Source organism: Pipra filicauda, unplaced genomic scaffold, assembly GCF_003945595.2.
Source record: "Pipra filicauda isolate LSUMZ 115617 unplaced genomic scaffold, ASM394559v2 scaffold3_size10097308_pilon, whole genome shotgun sequence".
Classification (NCBI taxonomy): Eukaryota; Metazoa; Chordata; class Aves; order Passeriformes; family Pipridae; genus Pipra; species Pipra filicauda.
The window spans coordinates 9,084,080-9,096,339 of NW_024104532.1; the positions used below are offsets into that span (position 1 = coordinate 9,084,080).

Genomic DNA, 12,260 nt, shown 5'->3' on the forward strand with positions numbered 1-12,260 from the left:
GTCCTCATGCAAAAGAGAGATGTAAAGCACAGTCATGCTCTGAGAAGCATTGATATACAAATCCAAAATATATTAATATACAAACCCAAAACACATTGGTATACAAAACCAAAATACATTGATATAAAACCCAAGATATATTGATATACAAAGCCAAGATACATTGATATACAAACCCAAGATATATTGATATACAAACCCAAGATACATTGATATACAAAACCAAGATTATATTGATATACAAACCCAAGATACATTGATACACAAAACCAAGCAACACCTTTGGCTTTTGATTCAATTAGATACCACAGACACTGAACTGTGTGGATTTCATGGAATATTGAGTTACAGGAGCTTCTTTTGCTCACAGCAGCCGAGCTGGAAATGTTAATGCAATGGGGAAAACTGTTTTCAGAACTTCATTTATCTTTGCAGATCACACTCAGAGCTGTCTGATGGTATTATGGCAAAAATAGGGTAGGAATACCATCCTACAGTTCCGGATTACTTCTGTAGCTTTTTTAGAATAATTCTTTTCTTATGTAGAATGAGAAGTATTTATCTGCGTATAAATTACCTGCAAAATTATTGCATGTTTTTAGCTAGTACATAGTATTATACCTGGGCCTAACTCTCAGTTCATCATTAATGTCTTTTTTTATTTTATTTTATTGAACAGCTGTCAAGGAAATACGAGTTCATGAGTGACACCAACCTCTCAGAACACGTGGTGGCACCTCAGAAAACATCTGTCCTCAAGCAGATGAGCACTGTCAGTCGTTCTATGCCCACAATCCCAGGTAAGCTGCTCTCCCTGGGGTGAGAGTTCTGCAATTCTTGATCTGGTGTCGAGAAAGGAGCAATCCAGGGTTTGCTCCAAGCAGGGCAGGCAGCTCCCCCCACGTGCCTCTGGCACAAGGAGGACAGTGAAAATGTGTGCTGTGTGTGGGGCTGGGCTGCTGCAACTACACTGGGCTGCCCATGCAGTGGGAAAATTCCACAAGTGTCGCTTCTGGAGCTCTGAATTTCCTTCCTTGTGTAGTGTGGACATTCCTCCTGCCTGAAAGAGTAGAGGTTCATTCATATTCCCTCACTGGCAAGGTCTCATGTGCAGAAACAAGGGCTCACAGCCTAGGGCAGTGTGTGGAACAGGAAGGAACGCTCAGTGCTTTGTTTTGGCAGATGAACATCCCCAAAGGTTGCTCCATAGCAGGGTTTCTACTTCTGCTTTTGAAGTTGGAGAGGAATCCCATAAACCTCCCTGACAGCAGGAGGAAGGGGACACAAGAGAACATAACTGCCCACTGAACAGATGGATGGAGGGATGAAAGAAAAGGGGAAAGTGTGACTGAAGGTGGAGCTCATCTCTTGGCCAGGGTGCAGAGAAAACAGGCCCTGTATCCTTTACCCCCTTCTTCCACAGCACATCCCATTCCTCAGCCTGCACTTCATCTCTCCCTCTCACTGCCCCTCTCTTTCCAGATGTCTGAAACAGAGGTTTAGCACAACACAACATTGCCCACTTCTTTGTCACTTATGTACCTATTTTTAATTCTGACCAGATTGGTTTTTGGTTTTTTTTTCCACTATTCAGTCTCAATCTAATGAAGTTTAGTGTTTCCCCCTTACTAATTTTTGTATTCTGAGGATATAGTTAGACTAAAAATGCCTCTTTTTTTTTTTTTTTTTTTTAGTGAATGCATTATTTTCAGTTCTGCTTTGTCTGACACTCTGACTCTCCTTGTTTGGTTTTGTTTTGTGCACCCAACATGTTTCTGTTCCAAGGACTAACTCTGTCCATCAGCACAGTGGCACCCGATGAAACTATTCCCTCACACAGGCTGAGCCAGCCAGTGTTCCCTTCCACCTCAGAGGCTGACAAGAAAACCTTCAAAAAGAAGAAAGTGAACCAGTTATTTAAAACAATGGTAGGTCCTGTGTGTTTAAGGAAAAACGACAACAACAAAAAAAGTGTTCAGAAATTCTCTGCTATGAAAATTAAGTGTTTTTGCAATAAGGTAGGATCGTCAGTCAAACTTTGCTTCTTTGTTTTTATTGTTGGCGTCAGAGAGGGGGGTGGAAGCTCAAAGTGGAAGGCAAAGTGGCTGTGGCAGAGCTTCCAGGGGTAGGGATGTAATGACTTAGGGATGCAGGGATTTAGGGATTTAGGGATGGAGGGATGCAGGGATTTGGGGATGCAGGGATTTAGGGATGCAGGGATGCAAGGACTTAGGGATGCAGGGATGCAGGGATTTAGGGATGCAGGGATGCAGGGATTTAGGGATGCAGGGATTTAGGGATGTAGGGATTTAGGGATGCAGGGATTTAGGGATTTAGGGATGCAGGGATTTAGGGATGCAGGGATTTAGGGATGCAGGGATTTAGGAATGCAGGGATGCAGGGATTTAGGGATGCAGGGATTTAGGGATGCAGGAATTTAGGGATGCAGGAATTTAGGAATGCAGGGATTTAGGGATGCAGGGATTTAGGAATGCAGGAATTTAGGGATGCAGGGATTTAGGAATGCAGGGATTTAGGGATGCAGGGATTTAGGAATGCAGGGATTTAGGGATGCAGGGATTTAGGAATGCAGGGATTTAGGGATGCATGGATTTAGGAATTTAGGGATGCAGGGATTTAGGGATGCAGGGATTTAGGGATGCAGGGGTTTAGGGATGCAGGGGTTTAGGGATGCAGGGATTTAGGGATGCAGGGGTTTAGGGATGCAGGGGTTTAGGGATGCAGGGATTTAGGGATGCAGGGATTTAGGGATGCAGGGGCTTAGGGATGCAGGGGCTTAGGGATGCAGGGATTTAGGGATGCAGGGATTTAGGGATGCAGGGATTTAGGGATGCAGGGGTTTAGGGATGCAGGGATTTAGGGATGCAGGGATTTAGGGATGCAGGGATTTAGGGATGCAGGGATGTGCATCCCTGTGCAGTTCCGCTTCTGCACCACGAGAGGGCGCGCGCGGCCCGCGATCCCGGCGGTGCCGGCACAGGCGGGAAGCGGCAATTCCCGGTGGGATTCCCGGTGGGATTCCCGGTGGGATTCCCGGTGGGATGTGTCGGCCCGGGCACGGGGCGATGGCACCGCAGGGAGCTCAGTACAGCACAAACCTGCTCCTGTGAGCCGGTTCCTGAGCTCAGAGGGGCTGCTTTGAAAGCAGGGACCGGCTCGCCGGAGTCCCCGGTGCTGCTCGGGACAGGGAGCTTTCCTTTAACGTGGGGGGGACCTTTGGCTGGTTTCTGTGGAAATGTCACGAAATTAAAACTATTGAATTTAACGTTGTGTTTGACAGCCAAAAGGGGAAAAAAAATGTATATTCAGTGCAGCTATTAAGATTCAGAATTTGAAAGTTTTCCTGTTTTTTCAGGTAGGGAGGGTGACATTTCACAGAATCACAGAATGTCCTGAGCTGGAAGGGACCCACAAGGATCATCCAGTCCAATCCCTGACCCTGCCCAGGACACCCCAACAATCCCACCTGTCCCTGAGAGCATTGCCCAAACCCCCCTGGAGCTCTGGCAGCCTTGGGGCTGTGCCCACTGCCCTGGGGAGCCTGGGCAGTGCCCAACCACCCTCTGGGGGAAGAACCTTTCCCTGAGATCCAACCTGACCCTGCCCTGGCACAGCTCCAGCCATTCCCTGGGGTCCTGTAACACAGGACCTACCCCTCCAGTTCCCTCCATGAGGATGTTGAAGACCCCAGTCAGGTCTCCTTTCAACCTCCTCTTCTCCAGGCTGAGCTGACCTCACCCACTCCTCATACAGCTTCCATTTAATTTAATTTTCTGGGACACTTGTAGTATTTTATACATCAATTCTGCTGATCTTTGAAAACAAACCATTTTTTATTATTTTTTTTTTCCTCTAGGGAATAGGTTTCATTTTCATCCATTACTTTCTGCAGTCTTCAAAAAAAAATAAATAAATTGATAGTGCCTTCAGGGACCATAGAGCAATATTTGGGAAAACCCGCATTTAAATGTGTTCTTAATCATATTTTTCTGGTAGGAACAAGAATAACCCATTAATTTGAAGTCTATAGTATTTCACTTACATTCAATTTATCACTTGCTCTTTTCAGACTCAGGAGTTACAGCTTTGCAGCATGATCTCATCCACTCACTTTTAAACCTAAATAGCACATAAAATAAGGAGGACAGAATGTCCTTTCTTACGTGATGGAAAAAGGACTAACTAAAGCTAAAAATTCATTTATGAGGTGCTTCATAGCATGCTTGGAATCATGTGGACAGGTTTAAACACAGGTTTAAGGTTTTGCAGAATAGGGAAATTATTTAAAACATCCAGGATTTGGTCAATGCCTTTTTTTTTTTTTTTTAAAGCTACAACTTAAAGCCACAAGCTGGTAATTAATATGTGCATTACTACATCAGTACAGAGCCACTTTAACTCATGGCAATCTGCTTGTGTTCCTTTGCAGCGCATTTCCAGAGTTCTGGAAGATGGAAAGCAGTCTGTGGAGCACCATTTCAAACCTTCATCTACAGATCTGTGATTCATTGCCTTACAAGGCCACTGCTCAGCTGAAAATATCTATACAGACATATATTCTATTTTAGAGCACCATCTACTCTAAAGAAAGGCACCGGTGGCTGATGGAGAACATGAACAGCACTCACGGGCTCTGCCACTTGTGCTACAGATACAGGAATAACCTTTGAAGAAAATACTGCAGGATGTGTCCACTGGGATGTGGGACAGGAGGTTGTTGAGCCTCTGGTTATCCAGGTCAGAGGGACTGGGGTGTTCCCCGAGGACAAGCCCTGTTCCTGGGCAGCGAGATGTGCTGAAAGACCAACTGCAAATGCTCCCTGGGGGATGTGAGGCAGGTCCTGCCCTTCCCAAAGAGCAGGGGAGCCCTGGTTTTCTGTAGCTTGTACAGACACACCCCAGCTCTCTTTACACTCTCTGGCAGTGTAGTCAAGGCAACAAATGGCTCGGCACAAAACAGCCACTGACAATTTACTGCGTGGCTGTATCTGGGTTTCCAGCCCCCGGATCCCTCTGCTGCTCCCAGCACACTGCCCTGTATCCTCGGTCTTCCCCAAGGCTGTGGCACCATATGCCTGAGTTATTTTCAGAACAGCAGCTCTAGTGTTTGAAAACGTGCAAGAGTTTATTTACACGTGTACAAATCCACGTTACATCCAGCAGTACGATGAACAAAAGCTGCATTTTCTGCTGTTCAATAAAATGCTGAAAGTCTGTTTTATTTGCCTTGAACCTTTCTCCCTGAAATCTCTAGGTATCATCCTGTGAAAGGTAATGGTTTCTTGCTGACATGGAATTCTGTGAGTGCAAGTTCTCTGCTTTTAAATTGATTTTCTGTGTCTTCCCAACTCCTGAGGTGGAGTTGGAAGATGATGCTTCGGTGGTGTGAAGCTCCACAGCACTGCAGGTCAGCATCTTATTACCTGTCAGTTCTTTCTACAGGTAGGTAAGTTATCCAAATAGAGGGGTTTCTAAAAGGTTAATAATTTATTTCCTTCACTCATCCCTTTATGTTTCAGACACCTACACTGGTCTCTATAAAGTAAATAAAATATGACCACGTATAGAGTTGTGGATGGGGGAGACTGGCCTTGCTGCCATTTATATGGATACAGGAAAGGCAAGGAGGTTGAAGTTATTCCTTGCTGAGAGTTTGAACCAATGGAAAGACATCTGAAGTTTGTTCCAAGCCCAAGTATTTCTATCAGCACTTAGTTTCAGAGTGAATAATTAACTTTATGAATCTAGATTCTCTTTGCAAGTTGTCAGAGTGAAGCTGTTGACAGGAGTAGTGATTGTTTTCTGCGAGAGGTTTGAAATATTCCCCATTGGAATGAACACTGCACCAAGAAATACTTTTCACCAGAACAACCATAGGCAGCAAAATGGGTCCAGTTTTAACACCAGCTACAGAGTTTGGCATGAATACTGACAGACTTTGTGTTTCATTTGCTTTTCACAGTGACTTGACACTCCTGCTGAGGAGGCACAGAGGAGGAACAAGGTTTTCCAGGGAAAACCCCTCTGTTTAATAAAGAAGGTTGTCTGTGAGTTGGAGAAAGGTGCTGAGAGGTTGAGGTGTGTGTGTTTAACATCTGAGGGAAGAGGAGAGAGGGTACCAAAGCTGGCCTTCAGTATTATTTGCAGGTACCTGGAAGATATCACACACACAAAAAAGGCATTTTAAAAGAAAAGAGCTGGTTCTGTTGAGAATGAGTAAGAAAAGGATGATTTAGCAACTGTTTATTCTTTGTTGGAATACCTGTCAAAGGTTAACCTTTGCATTGTATCTTGCAGCTTTGTTTGCAGGTGAGTGGAAAAATAAGAGTTTTACCTCAAGCTGTTATTATGAATTGTTACTGAAGTAGTGTGACTCAAAATAAAAAAGTGTGAAAAGTGGGAGTGAGAGCCCAGTAACCAACACCAGGAAGGCAGGAGCACGGTGTCCAAAGGAAGTTTGGTGTGGAGTGTTAAGCCAGTGGTTCATGATTTATGCTTGTGTTTTGCTCAGGTTTAATACCTGATGGAGGGTCTAGATTTGCACTTAATTTACTAAATATCAGCAAAAATTGTATTAGTTGTCCCACACCACAGATTGGCCTCTACTTGCCAGCCCAAGTTTCAAGCCTGAAATCATGAAAATCAACCAGGAAAACCAAACTCAGGAAACCAAAATTAATTAAAAATAGCTGTCAGGAACAGTTTCCAAAAAGTGTGGATGCTGACATTTAGTCCAAATAAACAACATAGCACGAAGGACAGTTGATGCCCTGGGATAATAAACTGCCAGTATGGCAATCTGGCAAAGTTTGGTTAAAAATATAATTTCTGTCACAAGCTCAACAGGCCTTTAGCTCATGTGTGCAGAGAAAGGTCTGCTCAGGTGGCACAGAACATTTCACATTCTTTAAGGTGAAGCACAGAGGGCAGGAATTGACTCCAGGATGCTGTTGAAGGGAAATACTGAAGTAGGGGTGGCTTCAGTTGTGATCTGAACAGCTCTGCCACCTCTCACTGTGCGAGCCAGAAAAAAACAACAATGTTCTCATGTGCTTTCTGTGTCACTCATTTCCCTTCTCTCCCATGTTTCCAATAGGCTGGACAGTGACAGTCTGGATTTCTGTTGTGTGGCACAGAGTAATAATTGGGTCGTGTGAGTAATTAATGATGAGTTTGCAGGGGGTGGGAAAGCTGCTTTGCAGCTGAGGTGGGATGTGCTGACCTGCAGGGAGCTGAGACACCACAAGATGCATTTAAGCTGCACACTGGACGTTCAATTTAGGCAGATGTGTGAGTTTTGGACAGACTCAGGTACCTGGGAATCTCTCATGGAGTGCAGCACCACGTCAGGGATGCTGGTGCAGCTCCAGGAGAGCTGCTGTGTCAGTGCAGCACAAGGTCTGCTCACAGACAGCAAATGTTGGCATTCACCCACATCAGGATACTCAGGAGTATCCTTATCTGCCCTGGGTATCCAGCCTGCCCTTATCTGTGCCATGTAGTGATACTGAGTCCTCATTATGGAATTATGACTTAACTGTTCATTTTGGCAGGGAATTTAATTCCCTTAATTTTAAAATTTCTGTAAAAATTAGCTGGTGTGAGCTATAGGAAGGTGTTCAGAGTCTGAGTCAATAAGGATCAAGTTTCTGAGGAGGAAGGAGAGTTTTATTAAAGATTTTACAGACCTCAGGAACACACTGTTCCTGGACTGGCAATTCATGTGTGATAGACTTGTGAACCTGCTCAGGTACTGCTTGACATTGAACCTTTATCTGTGTCACACACACCTGTAATCTTCTTTATTAGACAACAGAAATTGTGAGTGAGTGGAATTATGGTTTGGGTTGGAAAAGACCCTAAAGATCACCTAGTCCCAAAGCACAGTGGGGGTTTTTGGTGCCACAGTGGTTGTTCTGTGAGGAGTCCATAGGCACATTAGGCACCGTTGGATTTCTGTTTTCATTTTCCTTGTTGGCATTATTTGGTCTGGCTTTTGGGTTTCTTCTCTAGTTCCCAAATTTGTTTCATCAAGTTCCTGCCCTTTCTTTAAGGACTCACTAAACTAGATTCTGTCTCTCTGTCTTGGGACACCACAGTCTACAGGAGAGAGAGAGAGGACTGGCTTTGTTCATAATTTCAGAAGTGCAGAATTGTGAATTAAGAATTTTCTGGTCTGTTTCTAGTTGATAGAAGGAAGCTGTAATGGAATAACAGTGGAACATTTCACTCAGTCTGGAGGACATGAAGTATCCAGCAAGTCAACGAGGATGTTTCAGCATCAGCTACAATGTTCTGCTGAGTCCTAAGGCAGCAGCCCTTTTACTGTAAGAACTACTTGAAAGGCAGGTAATCACCTGAGCTGGCAAAAAGCAATAAACCCATGCCAAGCACTTGTCAAGAGCTCTTAGAAAAGCGGGGGATTGGATGGACAGGTCGATGCTTTTGTGTCATGTTAATGAAGTTACTGGATTTTCAAGGACAAAATGCATTCAGAGACTCTTTAACCGGTTTATATTCATGGCTTTGGTGGTGTTTGCTCCACCACACAGTGGAGCAGACTCTTTTATTCACGATCAGTTCAGGTACCTGGAAATGAAACACTTGGAATGATGGCAAACTGCTGAGACACTGAAGTGGCCTTTGATTGATTTGACTTAATCAGTTTGAATGTGAAGTGTCTCAGCAGCTCCACAGCCAGTAAATCACAGTCCAGTCCATGCCCAGGGCCATGATGAGACCTCACATCGATTGCACTAACGAGTATGGATTTCTGCTTTGGCCTGGGCTAAATCCATAAGGATTTTGTTGTTCTTACAATTGTACAGGCTCTGAATCAAAGCTGCTGACTAGGTAGGAGCATTTTTGAAATAATGATACAGCTTAAATCACTAAAAGCTCCTCGAGCTCAAAGGTAGGGCTGTTTCACCCCGATCATGGGATGAGGGCACTTTGAAACAAGAGGAGCTGCTAAACATGTTTTTCAATTAGAAAAGCAGGAATGAGAAAGCAGGTTTGTTTGTTATTAAATCTGGTTTATGTTTAAGTCAGCTGAGGTCCAGGAGTTGCGTCTATAGCCATCCAACCACACAATTCTCTATGTTAACTTCCTCTTCTGTTTTCAAGGATTTTAGCTTAACTATCAGGAAAATACCAAAAGAACCAATTTTTTTTATGTTGTTTCAGTACAAATCTATTTAACAGATGGAACATTTATCCCAGAGACTGGCTCAGTATATGCCAACATCGATGGGAATTGTTCGCTTAGGGCATTTTGTTTAAAACAAAAGCACAAGTCAATTCTCCAGAGTGTGGGAAGAGAAAAGGAATAACTTAACCAAACACAGGACCTTTCTCATTTAGAAATCAAGAGAATTCAGGCAATTTAAAGCCAAATTTTTAAAACCCTTTCTGAGGAGGGAGGAAAAACCGTTTAAGGATCATTTCCCTCAATAATTTTTGGATGTGGATTTGTCCATCATTTTAGATACATCTTTCTTTTTTCCCCCGAGGAATATGGAAGCCTCCATGGAAAAAAGCTTGCAGCCCTCTCCTACCCTGGATGCCTGGAGTAGTCACTAGCATAGAAATTACTTATATTTCCCTCCCAGAACTGAGTTCCTACTTGCTTTTAGGCATTCGAGGTCCTTTTGAGGGGGAACATTGAGCAACGTTCCAGGGGCTGCCCTCAGTCGTAAGGACTTCAGCACTGGCACTATTTACTGCTGGGGGGTGAGGAGAGGAGTTGTCCTTTATTGACTCGGGGTGTGATTTCTGTTCTGATCTGCCACCGGGCTGCAGTGTGTGCTAAAGATTAACACCGTAAACGAATAATTGCTCTGCAAACAAACCCCGGGTAGGCCACGGATTTCATAAACTTTAAAATGTTAGGTAAATTTAATCGTGGTTTTAAAGTGAGGACAGTTGGTTCTGATGGGGGTTTTGGATAGAATTATCCTTTTTGGACATAGCTCTGTGTCTTCCAGGATAGCAGAGAGCTTCTCTGTGCCATGAGGGATCTTTCCTGGGATCCACTGTGAGTGTCTGTGCTGTAAATGTCTGTGTTAAGGATTTGTCATGTGTATCAGTGCATTCTGCAGCTCCAGATGCCCCATTATATGTGGGTATTCAGCCTGCATTTAACACCAGGTTCACCTGAGAGCTGTGAATGATCTCTGATTCTTAGTCAACACAAAATGGGCCTTGAATTAGTTCAGCTCACGGTAGGTGGCTGTTGGGGGTGTTTCCATGGGTTTAAATGGTGATCGATTCAAAAAGCACAGGAAAGGTGATGGGGAGCAGGAAACAGTCATTTAAGGTATCTGTGCTCTGGGTTGGCAGCCAAAAAAACAGGCTTATCTAGGTGAGCTAGTAGGAATCTTATAACTAGAAAATGTCTTGAACACACTCCATGTTTGATATATATTTGAGAGAAGAATTTCTTCAGGATGTTTGGTTGTATGTTTTTATAGATAAGAAAACAGCCCTGGATAGAATAGCTTTAGATGCAGCTCTTTTAGCCTGGAATATTGTATTTTGTTTTAAGCTGTAGCACGTTATGGTTGGATACCTGGATTGTAGAAATACTGAGGAATGGGAAGTCTTTCCTTCAGTTGCTTTGACACAGTCAATAGTGGACAATGCATTAACTTGTAAAATCTTTCTTAACAACTGCATTTAGACTCCTTTCACAAGACAGGAAAACAGGACTATTGGAGATCAGGACTGGGAAATAAAAAAAGTAAAGGAAACAAATCTAAAAAAAACCAACACAAATCTCTAAATGTACCAGAATTCCCACACGGATTTCCAAAGCAAACGAAGGGTTCTAATACAAAACATTTAAAATGTTGACGTGTCCCGTGGGTTATTTTTACAGATCCCAGAGCTACAGCCCAGACCCAGGTGATATTGCCCCGGGGACACCTGGATCACACCAGGACAGATGTGAGTGTTCCCCAGGGCAGGGCTAAATGCACACATTTCCACAGATCGTCACGAGGGGGCGATGACCAGTCGCGATACTTTGCCCATATCGTGGAACTCCAGCGAGCGATCTCCCTGCCTGGACACCGGGAAAAGCAAAGCGGAGCGGCTGGAAGCGCGAGGATTCACAGCTCTGTAAATCACCCTCTCCCCGGGTCAGGTTATCTTGGTTTAGTGCAGTTAAACCCTGGTTACTTTAAAACAACCCGAAGTTTATGTACGGCTGGGTGTGCCCAGAGAGGAGTTCCCTGCGCTGACTTGCACCAATTCACTCCCCTGTTTTGGTTGCTGATTAATTTTCCCCCAGTGTTTGTGCTGTAAGAGTACAAAAGGCTGTGGAACACCGAACAAAACCTTTTTTTTCTTTTTCCCTTAGAAAAGGAAGTCACGTTTTCTGACGAATCATTGGCTCTAAAATGTCTTTTCAATTTCAGATTTCCATTTGAATCGTGGAGTGGGAGGAGCTGATTTATCCATCCCAGCAAACACCTTGATGCCGAAATGTGACTGAAGCAGAAATATTAGCACGTTACTACTTTTTCTTTCTATAAATCATTGAAATGCATTGAAATACATTAATTTCATTGAAATGCACAAGATTTTAAACCTTGAAGGGTTTTGGAAAGGTGTATAGACTAATTGCCTTGGTAAACACATCGATGCTCACACAGCAGTTTATTTGATTTTAGCACCGTTGATTTCTAGTATAAACAAACATTTAGTGTTTAGTGTAGAAGAAAAAGCAGATAATCCAAAAGAGGGAAGCATTTGGGAAGCTGCAACAGCAGTGAGGCTGTCAAAGTATGATTGATTAAGTATCTATATTCGTATTAATTTCCTATAACTGAGAGGGACACCTTGGCTTCTGCCATGAGAAGGATTTGTTGCAGACTGTCTGATTCAGCCTGAGCTGTCCCTCTCTTCCAGGGCTGAGCATGTCTGTGTCCCCAAGTGCAGCAGATCCCCTGGGAGCCGCAGGAAGCCAAAGAGAAGCTGGAGATTCCTTGCCTGCCTGTGACTGTCACGACTAATACATAACTCAGGGGACACCTGATCCCCTCTCCCACATTTATTATGTGCTGGCAAGATGGTGGAAGGCCTCAGTTGAGGCAGGAGTTATGACTATTTTTATTGTCACAGTTCTCATGGTCAGAAAGCAGCCACGAGCCCTTACGAGGTTTTACAGTCTTCTAAAAACTCAGTTATTAAGTTGCTTTAAAAATCCACAGTGATTTTGTTCTGGAGGACTTGAA

General features: G+C 43.8%; 1 protein-coding gene across 1 annotated transcript in view; it reads left to right on the top strand.

The window, feature by feature from the left end:
* DOCK2 (dedicator of cytokinesis 2) overlaps positions 1-5,242 on the top strand; it is a 164,451-nt gene extending 159,209 nt beyond the window's left edge. Inside the window, exons 50-52 of the mRNA XM_039385240.1 lie at positions 680-800; positions 1,786-1,928; positions 4,451-5,242. Of these exons, the coding sequence (XP_039241174.1) occupies positions 680-800; positions 1,786-1,928; positions 4,451-4,525 (339 nt within the window). The 3' untranslated portion in view covers positions 4,526-5,242. The remainder of the gene's footprint in view (positions 1-679; positions 801-1,785; positions 1,929-4,450) is intronic.
* Positions 5,243-12,260: the final 7,018 nt, after the last annotated feature.